The 14,656-nt window shown below is 44.2% G+C and overlaps 1 protein-coding gene across 8 annotated transcripts in view; it reads left to right on the top strand.

Moving 5' to 3' along the window:
• The window catches only part of LOC137588162 (calcium-activated potassium channel subunit alpha-1a-like), a 55,081-nt gene extending 41,915 nt beyond the window's left edge, over window positions 1–13,166 (top strand). For 5 of the 8 annotated variants that reach the window (XM_068305041.1, XM_068305044.1, XM_068305043.1 and 2 more), the window contains 11 exons: window positions 127–220; window positions 4,167–4,290; window positions 4,569–4,793; window positions 4,957–5,149; window positions 5,843–5,956; window positions 6,198–6,290; window positions 7,184–7,314; window positions 7,819–8,013; window positions 8,313–8,431; window positions 8,510–8,731; window positions 11,445–13,166. In XM_068305041.1, the coding sequence (XP_068161142.1) occupies window positions 127–220; window positions 4,167–4,290; window positions 4,569–4,793; window positions 4,957–5,149; window positions 5,843–5,956; window positions 6,198–6,290; window positions 7,184–7,314; window positions 7,819–8,013; window positions 8,313–8,431; window positions 8,510–8,731; window positions 11,445–11,466 (1,532 nt within the window). In that variant the 3' untranslated portion in view covers window positions 11,467–13,166. The remainder of the gene's footprint in view (window positions 1–126; window positions 221–4,166; window positions 4,291–4,568; window positions 4,794–4,956; window positions 5,150–5,842; window positions 5,957–6,197; window positions 6,291–7,183; window positions 7,315–7,818; window positions 8,014–8,312; window positions 8,432–8,509; window positions 8,732–11,444) is intronic. The other 3 variants (XM_068305046.1, XM_068305045.1, XM_068305042.1) reach the window with 1 other exon arrangement.
• Window positions 13,167–14,656: the final 1,490 nt, after the last annotated feature.

Raw genomic sequence — 14,656 nt, 5'->3', positions numbered from 1 at the left:
ATTTCCAATCTTCCATTAGCTCTGAGTTCACTGACCTCCTGTCGTGCCGTGTCATCCTTCTAACGTTTGGACTTCTGCACGTCTTCCGATGATTCGCTTCCCTCACGCTGTTGCTTTCTCTTGCAGTTGAAGAGGACCAACAGCTGGCGCTATCGCCTAAAAAAAAAGGGGGCAATGGAGGCATGAGAAACTCTCCAAACTCCTCTCCAAAGATAATGAGGTAGGAATGCTGTTTCTGTTAGCTGCATGACCAACTCATAAAGCTCTCTGAATACAGGAGACTCCATCACCTCTCTTGTCTTGTCCTAAAATGTGACTAGTGTTTATTTGTATTAATGCAAATGACATCAAAAAATCATTATATAAATTCAAAATAATGCAATATGGTAATAACTACATTTAATTATATTGTTTAAAAAAGTTTGGCGGGCTGGATTATGAAGTCTAATGGGCCATACATGGCCCGCGGGCCATAGTTTGCCCATTCCTGGTGTAGATTTTTATTTCAGGACAATAAATTTTGTTATGATTCAGTAATGCACGAATAAAACTTGTTCCTCAAGAATCTCTGAAACTAGAAAATAAGATCCAGCTTCAACACGACCAGCTTAATTTGTCTTTTTGATGTGGGATGCTAATGCTAGCTCTGTGCTGCTAAGAAGCCAAGTAATGTTATTGGTTTAAACTGGAAAGGGAGGCGAGTTTAAATTAAAACGACATTTCTCACTCCGGTTCAACTTTAAAGATCGTGTTTGTGTGGTCCCGTTTCGGAGGTGAACCTGTCAGACTTGCAGAACGACGCTTTGCCACGAGGTTTCAAGTGACAACCGCAGTCTGCAGCTCCTAAACAGGCCTGGCACTAATGACAGCAGCAGCGAGCTGAGAGGCTCTAAAGGATAGATAGCCCAGGGCCATTCATCTATTGTCGGATCCCTCTATGCTCTTTCCTGCACGTAAGGCCACAGATGATATGTATCATCACAATGAAAGGCGAGTTCAAATGCTACCTTGCTTTTATCTTGTCCCGTGAAATTAAATCGACGCTCATTGATTTTGACTGAGGATAACAATGTTATTCAACAAGGGGCCATTACAGGGACGATGATGGGGAGAGTCATCGTCATTAAAAACCGTCGTCAGTAAGCAGGCTTATGTATACGAAGTGGAATTGTATGGACGGAATTGGATTGAAACGGACAGATGACTTGATGAGCCCACCGCTAATGTGGCTGCTATTCGTTTGACATTTAAAAATTAAACCTACAATCGTCTGCATTGTTTAAACCTACGTAATAAATTATACAAACAACCATAAAAGGCGCCGTGTGTGCATCTTTCCCTTCTGATCTATGGCCTCTGCTGCTTCAGGTGGGCGTTTGATCCGTTTGATTTGGTTCAAAGTGGAGCCAGAGTTGAACCGCTGCGGGTCATCTCCGGACTCCTGGGTAACAAAAGCAGGCTCTCTGATGCTATAGCCACCAGCTAAATACCAGCCCGCTGAACCCATCCATCTACTTGTCATGCTAATACACTCCACAATACAGGTGGATGTGTTATTTCATCCAGCGTGTAGGCAGCAGACGAGCTGGAGAGGGATTCGCTGCCGTAGCCTCGGGGATACTTCATTGCAACACGCGGAGAAAAAAAAACATCTGGGTGTATACTATATCAAATGTGTTTTTACAGGACCTGCGGCCTCAAGGCCTTTGTAAATAAGTAATGATCAACAGATTGGCTGTGGGTTTTGAAGAGCAAGCCTTTGTCAGTTTGCATGATGAGGAGGATTTTCAAAGACTTGGCCGTCCTCTCCGCTCCTGCACCGCTGCACTCGGCTACCGCAGCCACGCTGAAACGGAAAATTTACATAATATGCATGTTTAGCTTCTACTTTACGTCTCTCTCAGCTGTCAGCGAGCTCCTCGGGAAAACACCTGGCTTTATGTTTTGTGGCCGTGACGCGTGAAGTCTTGTCAAACATGTCATCTTACCACTAAAGTAGTGAATTATGCTGCTGATCATCTTGAATGTTTAGAAGCGCGCTGAACAGGAATGACACCCGCATACGCCTCTGCTCCGTCTAATGGAACACAAAGGAGGAAAGCGTTCGGCTGCGGAGGCAGAGCCGCTTCAGGAAACTAACAGGTCCTGTCTGGGACTCAGCAACGACGACCTCGATGAAATTAACACCATTTCCACGGGCTCCTTGATGGGTCAAAGACACATCTAATTGTGGGATGTCACAATGCATTCGGTCACATCGGACCACGCCGTGACATCCGCGTCACGCCTGCCGCCACGCCGCCGAGGCAATTGGCAGTGCAGGATGGTGACAGGCCGTCATGGCTGACAGTGAGCGATAGCTATCTTGGCAGAGCTCTGCCTCACCAGTCATCTCCACAAGGACAAACCGCCGTGACAGCAGCTCCGCTGAGCGAGCGCTGAAACATTCCACTTCTGATGAAATATTTAGCCGAGGTGTAAAACCACTAAATGCTTTCACTCTTATTGGAAAGTGAATTTAAGAGCCGAACGCGAGCCGGTGACGCAAAACACGACAAGAGACTGAGACTTTACCTCTTTGTGTTGATTTACAGGAGACGGAATAACAACAGTTCATCAAGTTAAGAATGTGAAAGGTTTTCTGGTAAATGTGAGGATTATTCTTACATTTTTAAATTAGATATATTTGAGTTTTGGAGCGTTGCCCAGCCACAGAGGTCGGGTTGCGCCCTCGTACTTTGTTATCGTAAGTCCTGCTGAAATGAAATTTTCACCTCAAAAGAAAAAAAAAAACACTCAAATTCACTTTTAATGAAATTAAACCCTATCTCAAAGTTCTTGAAACTAGAAAATGACTGTCCGGTTGAGGGTTGGGGTTCAAGGATCCCAGACGAGGCCCACGCTTCCATCAAAACTTTATCCAGTACTTTTTGTGATTCTGCTAACGGACTGCTAACCAGAAGAAGACGTTTCCTCCTCCTCCCCCTCCCTGTCTTCTTGAAAGGACATCCAGGTCTTGCCTCGGGGTAAAAGAGCCCAAGGCAGGCTTTTTTGGCTTTGGTGTCTTTAGAGCCTGAGGGACGCGGCTCCCCCTGACACCGTCATGCATAGCTAACATGTTACTTAGAGGAGCGTTCCTTTAAAGCGCTCGCATCGGATTAAAGAGACGCCCTTCTTACCAGGACCCGCAGCATTTAAAATGTTTTTGACAGAGACTGAAGTCTGTCTGGTTTCACAGGAGATCAGCTCTGATCTGAATCTGACAGGGTCCATTTAGTGCAAATGGAGTTTTATTTTGAGGGGGAGGACTACAAGCCCCTGGACCTGATGGTGTTTAACTCCACCCTCATAAAGCTCCTTCCTTTGCCCATCATCTGGTGATGATACGATCATGTGATACTTCTCTTTAGGACCAGACTCCATCCGTCTGACCTCCTACGGTCAGTGTTGGGGGGTAGTTTACATATTAATGCCCTTCACTTGAAAAGCAAATACAATATATTTAAAAATATTTAAAGTGTGTTCTGTTATAGCTTTCATTACGCCGTCCGATGCTCTATACGTTAAGGGGGCGTTCTTGTAGCTCGGCGCTGGTGCCAGTCATCGCAGTGTGTCGCTGCCATCTCCTTCCGCCTGGCTGCCGCCGCCGATGTCGCTCCGCTTGATGACATGGCAGTTTAGTTGGCATTCCAGCAGATGTCTGCCGACAGCAACGAGCAGTCAGGGAGAAAAGGAGGAAAGCTACCTCCTAATTTCTTTTGAGATCCATAAATATTCTATTGATAAATGCTTTGGACGTCGTCATGATCGGTCATGATTGTTTGTTTTTCATTTTGTGCTCATTCGGTTAACTGATTTTCCTCATGTTAGTTGTTTTAAACCATCTTAATTGTCTCTGCTGCGTGAATTATTATTATTATATTTAATCAGGATGGGTACCGCTGATCCTCAAGGGATTCTGTTTTTAATAGGCTGTGCACAAAATGAATGATGCCAAACAAAACAGAATCTATATGACAGTACGAAACTCTACTACCTGGAGGATTCTGTCTCCCAGCCTCTAAAAATGGATTTAAAAGCACATCATTTTACTTTATTAGTTGAAATGAAAAGAAGGAGTCTATTTGATTCACAGCGTCTCCCCCCTCCCCCCTCTGTTCAAGCAGACACGACCCCCTCCTCATCCCGGGGAACGAGCAGATTGAGAGTATGGACGAGAACGTGAAGAAATACGACTCCACGGGGATGTTCCACTGGTGCCCGTCCAAAGACATCGAGAAGGTCATCCTGGTGGGTTCTGCCGCTACGCTCCTCTCACGTCATTGGTCCCTGGCACTCCCCTCCCCCAGTGACAGATGTGTCGTGTCACATAGCGCCATCATAGGTTGACAGGGCACTTAAACACTCCGTAATGAGGTGTTGGACATGTCATTTGCTTTATGGGGGCCCTGTGTATAGAACATTTCTTGTGTGCCATGTTTCACTCTCACAGTCATGAACAGCTTGATGGATTTCTCTCGTCACCAGAAGGAGAGAAAGCACTAACATCACATTTCTTTCCTCCTCAGACCCGCAGCGAGGCGGCCATGACCGTGCTGAGCGGTCACGTGGTCGTGTGCATATTCGGTGACGTGAAGTCGGCATTGATCGGTTTACGAAACTTCGTCATGCCTCTGAGGGCCAGCAACTTCCACTACCACGAGCTGAAGCACATCGTGTTCGTCGGCTCACTGGAGTATCTGAAACGGGAGTGGGAAACGCTTCACAACTTTCCCAAAGTCTCCATTTTACCAGTAAGTGTGACGACAGCAAACATCCAAATTAATTCAGCGAGGGTGGGGTGAAGAAGATGCCCCAACAAGAACAACCACACTGAAGCTGGTCTTCATTGGAGGAAGACTGAGATTTGTTATCTCAGCTGAGATAACCAATGTTCTCCTTGGCTTCTCTTCAAAGGGCACGCCGTTGAGTCGGGCGGATCTGAGGGCCGTCAACATCAACCTCTGTGACATGTGTGTCATCCTGTCAGCCAATCAGAACAACATTGATGATGCATCACTGCAGGACAAGGAATGCATCTTGGCGTCGCTCAACATCAAATCCATGCAGTTTGACGACAGCATCGGAGTCTTGCAGGCTAATTCCCAAGGTAAGGAGCGCCCTATCATAGTTCAATGCTCCGCCTGGGAGGGACAGGGCCCTGGCACAAAGAATATCCCTCACCGGATGCCGCCTGGCTGACCTGGTGTCAAAGCGTTTGACAGTAAACCCAACTGACTCTTCCTCAGGTTACCGTAACAACTGCTTTCTTTTCAAGACTAATTGGTGGCAACAAGAGAATACCTTACCTGCCCTGCATGTATCTGTTTTCCAGTATTTGTGAAATGATGTATGTATAATTTATGAGTGAAAAAGCGACGGAAGCTCTACATGATGGTCATCCTACTGCACTGACAGGAATGCTCTTAGAAACCATTTGACCCGAGGAGAAAAAGAAAACTCCCAGCCAATGTCATTATTTCTCTAATACATGTATGACCTCGAGTTCGCCTGAGTCAGCTGTAAGTGATGGATGTCAAAACATGGCCTATGTATAATACATAAGCATTGCTGATTTAATGTGCTTACTTGTCATTCTGCAGAAAGCAAGGAATGTCAATTCAATTTGGATTCAGTCTTCTTCTATTTCATGGCTCTGGACTGGAGTTTCTTTTTGAGTGCATCTAAAACACTTTTCCAGTATTACATCACATCTATTATATACAGTATGGGCTAATGCAGGATCTTGTGGTGCTTTAGCCTCACAGCTAATCTGTTGAATGTGTGCTTTATGCCCAATCAGGTTTCACGCCTCCAGGAATGGACAGATCCTCTCCTGAAAACAGTCCGGTCCATGGATTAGTAAGGCAGACGTCTGTCACCACCGGGGCAAATATTCCCATCATAACAGAACTCGGTATGCTGGATGTGTAGCTCTGGAGTTGCATGTTAATTCAGGTTCATAAGATTAAAAAGACAGGATGCTAGGACATTTATCAGTGCACTTAGACTAAACTAAAGAGCAGATAGTTTTACCAGTAGTTTGGTGACAGCTAGCAGCTAATGGTGAACTGATTGATGAGATAAAAGTGGAGTATTTATGTGTTTGTCCCTTGCTGACTTGCTCCCGTAACTGTTTCTCCTCAACACTTGTCTAGCACCATTAGCAAAGCCAGGCAAAATACTGCCAGTGATTTCATTCAGTCAGGATAAAAGCAGTGGGACCAGCATACAAATGATAACAGAGCTGGGTAAGAAGTGCCTCTGTCCTGTACTGCAGTGTTGTAACCGCTGCTGCCTTCATATCAGCTTCCTTTTGATTTCTCTCACTGCACAAGAGGCTCAGTCCATTCCCATGGCATCACTTTGAGCACATTTCACCCTCGGTTCTGGATGAAATTGCCTGTCTTGTTTTGGCCCCTGATCACAAAGCAAAATTTTCCCTTTTATTTTTCTAAGAATTGCAAGGCCTTTGATCCCTCTAAAGTCCTCGTGGCTGTTTTTGCAGCATCTTCTGTCGGATCAAATTCTGCGGCCCGTGCCTTTCTTTCATCTCAGCCACGTTGATATGACTGACATTTACTTCTGTCCTCGCAGACGTAGCAGTTCTCCAACTAAATTTTACATCATTACTTTCTTCCAGCTACTGCATGTGTTTTTGTGCTCAAAGACATCTTCAAAGAAGGTTCTGGGGCAATGAGATACTTTCATTTGTTTTGACGTGCAAGTGCAAGTAATTGGAGGTTCTGTCTTGGATTTACAAGACAAACAATGACATATTGGTGCTACTGATACTGACTTCTGGGGGGGTTGGACAATATGCATGATGTCATGAGTGTGCATGAATGGCCTGGATATGGAATGTGGGCAGAGGCAAGTTGGCCACAAGGCCTGTACCAGACATTCAAAATAAAAATCAACAGGTTTTTCAATTCGGAAACAGGAAATTAAGGAGATTTCTAATACAGTCCATATCTGCTGCTACTGATTGTTGTGCACAATCACTGTACCTCTTTGTCCTCAACTATTTGCCTGATGCTTTTTTGAGCACACAATCCATCTATTTTCAGAACAATCCCTTGAGATCTAGATGGCAGTGGAGAAATTTAACATAATAATGAAGATTACATGTTTCCCCTCGCAGTGAACGACTCGAATGTTCAGTTCCTGGACCAAGACGACGATGACGACCCGGACACAGAGTTATACCTCACTCAGCCCTTTGCCTGTGGGACGGCCTTCGCAGTCAGTGTCCTGGATTCCTTGATGAGCGCTGTAAGTCAGACAGAACAGGAAGCAGAGCAGCTCTAACCAATAATGTCTGTTCTCTCTGCTGATGTTAAAACAACACATGACAAGCCTAGGACTTGTAGTACTTGAGATGCCTTCACCCGTCCGCCTGTGAGCGAGGTTAGAACAAAGCTGTCTTCAAGTGCACTGGAGTCTAGACAAAGGTAATGCTACCTAATGGACAGCCCCATCCATCATTTTAGTCAATAGTGTTGTCAGCGACCAAGTGAGATGTCACTGCAGAGCGTGACAAAAGACTGCAGAGGAAGTGTCCACACAACACTAATGTGCTGGGATTAAAGAATCATCAAAGGGAAGTCTATCATGGGGCTGAACATGCAGTCGATAGAACCAATGGTTCCAATGTTTTAAGACAAAGCCGGGTTGGTATCAACGTGTGCATTGTGTACGTGTTCCTTCACGGCACAACACAACAGAGCAGACTTTGGCTTTCATGAAAGATTCTCATGTCTAAATTCATTCCTTCAGACATACTTCAATGATAATATCCTCACCCTGATCCGGACGCTGGTAACAGGCGGGGCGACGCCGGAGCTGGAGGGGCTGTTAGCAGAAGAGAATGCCCTACGGGGTGGCTACAGCACGCCACAGACGCTGGCGAACAGGGACAGGTGCCGCGTGGCGCAGCTGGCCTTATACGACGGACCCTTTGCCGACCTGGGGGTAAGCCACTGTCGCCTGAGGCTAACTTCATGTCTGTGTACAATCACAATAATAGACTCTGATAGTTCATGATTAATCACAATTAACTTGTGATTAATTACAAAAAATCTTCAGTTAAATTGACCGTGTCATTCAACATACCAGGTGTCATGACCCATGTCACTCAGCCTCTGATTGACTAGTAATTGTTGCCCTGGTGGATTATGGTTGGTTAGGTTCAGCCATGAGTGGTATTTATGTTTTTTGAAAGCTAGAACTACTGAGTAACATATTAACTGAATTTTTTTCTTGTCTTTCAGGATGGCGGCTGTTATGGTGACCTGTTTTGCAAAGCCCTGAAGACGTACAACATGCTGTGCTTTGGCATCTACCGATTACGAGATGCACACCTGAACACCCAAAGCCAATGCACCAAACGGTGGGTACAGATCAAAACATGCAAAACTAACACAAAGTGCTTTAGATTCACAATCCTGTCCTGATGTTGGTCTTCCAGGTATGTCATCACCAACCCACCGTATGCATTCGAGCTGGTTCCCTCAGACCTGATATTCTGCCTGATGCAGTTTGACCACAACGCTGGCCAGTCTCGAACCAGCCTCTCCCATTCGTCACATTCGTCACATTCCTCCAGCAAAAAGAGCTCCTCCGCCCACTCCATCCCGACCACCAACCGCACCAACCGCACCAACCGCACCAAAAGCAGGGACAAACAAAAGTATGTGCCCCTCTAAAGCTGTCTGACCATCTCTGTACGTCAACAGTGCCTGCAAACGTTTTTGTCTGGTGTGTCCTTTTGCAGATGATGTGTGTGTATTTGTATGAATGTGAATGTCTATTACTGGGATGTCTTAGTTTTTTTCAAAGTTTCAAACACTACAGTTGAATGTGGTTGGAGTAGGACCACATCGTTGTATAACGGACAAATACAGCAACTACACAAAGGGCTTCTGTTTTTCCTGGGAGGAACCATAAACCCTGAATCCTGGGAGCCTTTTTTTTAACTGAAATATTTTTAGGGGGAGAAATTTGATGCCTATAGTTTATGCCAAGAACAATTATTCAATTCTAACATCCAAATCAACAGACAACCTCTTAGTATCTTTCACACAGCCTGAAATTTAAGAAAAAGCAGCTACAACAATTAGGAGTTAACTCAGAGAAATACAATCAAAAACAGACAGCAGGAGGAGATCAGGAAGCTCCTCCCCCTCAGAGTGGAGGACGAGGTCAGCTGACGAGCAGCGAGGATGGTAAGTGATGGTTGTTACCATGTTATTTTGTTTACAAAGCGGCGTTGTACGTATGTACAACACGTGTATTGCACGCCATTGGTTGTTTATACACATAAAGGCAACCCTGGGAACTTAAGATGTTGAAATAAAGTATTACTTGTGTGAAGGTATTTAAGTCATTTAAAGTGTTAATATAGATCCATTACATTGTGTTATTGTTATTATTGTGGAGGATTGCCAGTTTTTAGTACAGCCTACATAAGTGCATGTGTTTTTACATTCTCTACAAAATGATGTGTTGTGTGCTCATGTCAAAGAAGCAAATAATAGTGCATTATCAACGTAAATGCAGAGAAATAGTCCTGGATTTCACCAAACAAGGACATTTCTACATTTTGGTGGAGCCAGACTTGTTGGAAACACAAAAGACCGATCCCTGGATGAATTAAATGGTTTAACTCATTATCCAGTTCAAGCAGCCGTCAATTCTTTTTGCCCGTTTTAATGTGTTTAAAGGATTTTGGAGGATTGGCGCAGGTATGCATTCTCCATGCACTTATATAATATAATATTGTTGCTATGGGAAAATATTTAATATTCTTTCATTGTTCATTCAAAAACATGAATGAGCTCCCTTTGAACAGCTGCTGAATGAACACTACAAGCATTCTATGGTTAGTAATCAGCACCTACCTGAAGTTAAAATTTCTGCTCCACAAACTCATGCACAGAAATGATTTTACCTCTGCTTTAAGTTGCTGAAAACTCTTAGACATAACACATCTGGTAACTGCATGCATGAATTACACCTTGAACACCCTCCTTCCACTTGCTTTGGCGGCGGGCATGGACGCGATATGGCTGCTTTACATATGCGATAGTAGCTCCATGCGTATCAGTGAAGGTACATGCTTTTTTTCATTTATTTTCAGCCATTGGTTGCACCCGGCTCTAATCTGCATCCAGAGCATCAGCAGTTTTCATACCTCTGATCATCATGCTGTGCATTTTCTTTTAGCCGTTGTGCTAGTGTTTCATATTTAGCTTACATCTAGTGTACTACTCTCTTTTCCCAAAGTGCAACAAGGATGAATAGAGTGAGCCAAGGTATGGAAGTGAATGATTATGCATGATGTTAAATAATGCATCGAACACGGTCGTGTCCTTTCTGACATTTTGCCCCCTGAATGAAAGCCAAGTAGTTCCGTGTTTCCGAGTGACTGCATCAGAACTGCATGGTTCTGACCTACGTGGTGCATTTCACTGTAGAGAGAGTTATTGCAACACGATGGTTTGATGCACTTTATTCTATATCGAGTGAAGTTTTAATATTGGCAACTTGTTTTCACTGGTGCATGTGTAGCACCGCAATCTTAAGTCAACTTGATAAAAATGTATGAACATGGACACTGCCAAGTGGATGAATCAATAGTGAGATATTATCCTCCATAAGAAAAGTTGCATCAAGCCAAAAGCCTGAAGCCCCCCAGAAACTTCCAGAGTCTGAATTATTATAAGTTAAAAGTGTTAACTTTTAATTTGTCAACTATGACAGCAGACTTCATCTGGTTTTCTGCATGTCTGCTCACCAACCAATCAGCATGCTTCAACGGCAGGATAGTGAGATGAGTGGTGTTACAGGAGTCGAAGACGAAGCTGGCGCTTAAAACAAAACATCTCAGAATTTTTAAAATAAAGTCACTGTTTCTTTCTATGATGTTTGATTTTTACTCTCAAGGGATTTTAAAAACGCTTCCTCTACGTATGTAAACGGATGCTCCCATCCATCAACGCCAACGTACTTTTGTACGTCCTTTATGACATGAATACAACTATGTGAGGTCGGGGAAGCATCATGTCAATGTTCGACGGTAACTATGACAACAGTTGGAGGATGTTGTGAAAAAGTGTCAAGTAATAAGTGATGGTAGCAAAGGTGGATTGTGAGGTCAGCTCCACTGAGACATGAGAATAGAGGTTCTCTATAGTTCACTGTGTCCACACACATTTGTTTTATCCTCCAGTTGTGTCACATGACAAACTGTAAATAAAGAACAAATCTGTGCTATCTTCACAAAACACGACCTCCGAGCGTGCGTCTTCTGAATCCCTTGAGTGTAAACTCTCTTCCTAATGTCTTGAAATTGTTTTTGACTTCCTGCCTCGTGTCCCTCCTTTTTGTCTCCCCCCCCTCAGAAAAGACGTGGTTTACAGATGAGCCGGACAAAGCCCACCTGAGGACCGTCCAGACCAAGCCTGTGAATACTCTCGCCGTCAACCACGTCAGTCAACATAAATCCACGAGCAGCTTGATCCCCCCCATCAGAGAAGCGGAGGACGAGTGCTGAGCTTCTCTTCTGCAAACCATCAGACTGCTTTCCTCATTGGCCGCCGCAGGAAGCTAACCTCGAGTCGTACGTGAAAACAATCACCGCCGCAGCTACTCCCATATCAGTTTGCACGACTCGTGTTGAGCGGCGATCGATCGATCGGGAAACAAAACGACTGGATCAACTGTAAAAGTTGCCTTTTTATCCACGGATGAACGACTTCTTCTTCTACTGCTTTTACATCCCGTCATTGTGTACAGTACGTTTAACGCGTATCCCACCACGATGGCAGCGTCAGCGACAGACTCTCTTTGCCATTTGGAGCTAATTCACAACATTTGTGACGTTAACAAGGCCAGTGTCCATGTGTAAATGGCGTCTGGCTCCAGCCTTATCTCTTATCCACTTCTATTTGTCATATCTTTGCCTTTTCTTCTGTTGTAAATGTTCACGTCGCCATTTGGTTGCAGCGTCCAAAAACCCGAGACATCTCATGAAGTACAGCTTTTCGCTACCGGTGCAGTTTCTCCGGGGGTAAAATTGTCCACAGCCAAATATGATAGAGCTGTTTTTTTGCTGAGAATGCAGCCAAAAACCTCCCAGTTTGCGACAGAGCATAACAGCTGATGCCGTAAGAAAAGCCTGTAGGTGAATGAATGAATGTTGAATGTCAGAAGCCACGTATCGCATGAAGTGGGCTTCTTCATGTCCTCCTTTGGCTGGAAGCACTGCCTGACACAGGATGGTCCTGGAGGCCACATGAGCTCGTTTGTGCTCCACGACCAATCTAAACGCCATAATCACATAAAAAAAAACAGCTCTATCGAGGGTTTGGCTTTTCTAGATGATCAATATCCAGTGTGTTCACATCTCTTTCAGTTTGTATGCCATTTATCATCGTGTTGGAACAATACAACACAGCTACATTGGCACTGTTGTCACTTTAGATCAGGATCAGCGAAGGGGAACGTGACCGCCGTGAAATCCTTACTGAGAAAGAACGGATGCGTCAGTCGAGCCTAGGATTTACGTCGTAAATCGGAAGACGGGTTGTGACATTTTCACCGGCGCGGGGACCGTCCAGCCCGGCGGCCCCGGCGCCGGTGATGTGGCAGGCAGTGCTGAAGCCAAACGGAGGACTCCAGAAGACCCACTACTGCGAGAAGAGGCTTCAGAACCAGACTCCATCCATCCCAGAAACCATCCTTCCCTCAACATCTCTCTGTGTTTCCCTGGAGGCAACTGGAAACCAAGTCAAAGTCTTAAAGCTATTTTTTAACCGACCCGTTGCTGTATATGTGCTTTTAATGTAAGGTGTAAATCTTAATGTACAATATTTCTTTCTAGTGTGTTCCTGTTTGGCAGATGTTTTAGAATTACTTTGGGGTTGGCACATGCTCAGCTTTTCAGTCTAGTTTGTATTATTTTGTGGTTTTACTTTAGCACGTTGGATACGATGACAGTGCTAAATCAACATTTCTAACACCCAATAATAAACACAGTTTATTGTCTTGTACAAATAGTCTTGTACATAAATTGTACATGATATTATTTTGTATTTTCACAGATTAAAAGCTGATGTATTGTGTTCTACGGCGTTCTGGAATGTTTTCCTGATCATGTGACGCGTCGGTTCGCCCATGTTCTCACCTCCTGGATGGAGGGGTCCGTCGTGTTCATCCTTAATGATTTTACACGCCTTGGCATTGTGGGAGGCCGTCGGTCTGTTAATATTATTGGCGTGCTAACACCTCCCAGAGAAGCCTGGTTGAGTGCCGGCGGCGGCGTCTCCGACGGCACCCGAACACACCATAAACTCTTATTGTTCAACTGAGCCAATAGTTGGACATTTTTATTGGGTCTTTAATAAAAATTTTAAGGAGGAATGTAATGAGAAAGATTATTATTAATAGCAATATGAAGGCTGAAACAGAAAAGGACTGATTTAGTTGATCAGATCAACAAATATCCACGTTGTTTAGAAAAAAAATTCTGATTAAAAATTGACGATAATCTTCGGTATCCTCAGGCTAAATTAGCTGGTTAATTAGCTGGAAGTTGGCTAAAGGCATAGCAATAGAGAGGATGAGAGATGCTATGATAATGAGGGATGGTAAAGGATCAATAACAAAAAGATGTTTGATAGCGTTTCGAATACAACCAACCAATGGGAAAGTTGGGTAGCTGGTAGCGGTTAGCATCTAATTCAATAGAAGAAGAAATTGAAAGAACAGGAATGAAATTGAAAGAACAGAAACACCAGCAGGGGCGTAAACAGATTTATGGTTGATCCACATGGAACAGCACTAAAAATAACACATAATAATATAAATGCAGGACCAGTTCCCTAACAGTTTAAATATATTTCTGTTATTTATGAGGGTTTAGATGAGATTCCCTCTTGTGTTGACCTGTTCACACTGGTTTTGTGGGTGAAACCTGACTGAATTGTAATAAGAACAGGGGTTCTTCACGTCCCCACCAAACCCCGGGTCCCTTCAGAACCGGCCTGGCTGGTGATCATGGTTTCCATGACAATGCAGCACTCCGAGTGCATCAATGCCAGCCTGGATAAACAGCGATCCTTTACCAAAACAAGGGGGTCATTACGGCAGCTTGTCAAATCAATGCTGAGAGTGTCCTCGCTGATTAAGGCGTCCCCGCTCAGGCCTGACACAGTGTCGATACCGGCTGGCCCGTGGCGGCACACTCCCATGATTGGACTGAAATGCCTATCAGTCAGGCAGCTGAGCTGGACTAATGATTCCCTGTGCTGCCTATTAGAGTGACATGACAATTTAATCCTGTGGGCCAGGCAAGGAAAAAGTGACCTTGGTGCTGAGGCTGAGGTAAATTGACAAGAGCAGATAAATCTTTACCTTGGGCTATTAACAGAATTAAACAACAACAACAAAGGTATCTGTTGTTTTGGGTTTTTTGGGTTTTGTTTTTTTTTGCTTTTTCCAAACACGATTTAAAAAAACCCCAAATCTCTAAATCTGAAAGCAGAAACAGAAAAAAGCAGCAGATTTAACTGCATCATTAAAACTCGTGTATTTTTCATCATTTTTCAAAACA

Source organism: Antennarius striatus, chromosome 21 (assembly GCF_040054535.1).
Source record: "Antennarius striatus isolate MH-2024 chromosome 21, ASM4005453v1, whole genome shotgun sequence".
Classification (NCBI taxonomy): Eukaryota; Metazoa; Chordata; class Actinopteri; order Lophiiformes; family Antennariidae; genus Antennarius; species Antennarius striatus.
The sequence above is the reverse complement of the archived record's forward strand: the minus strand, read 5'-3'. Positions and strand labels throughout refer to the sequence as shown.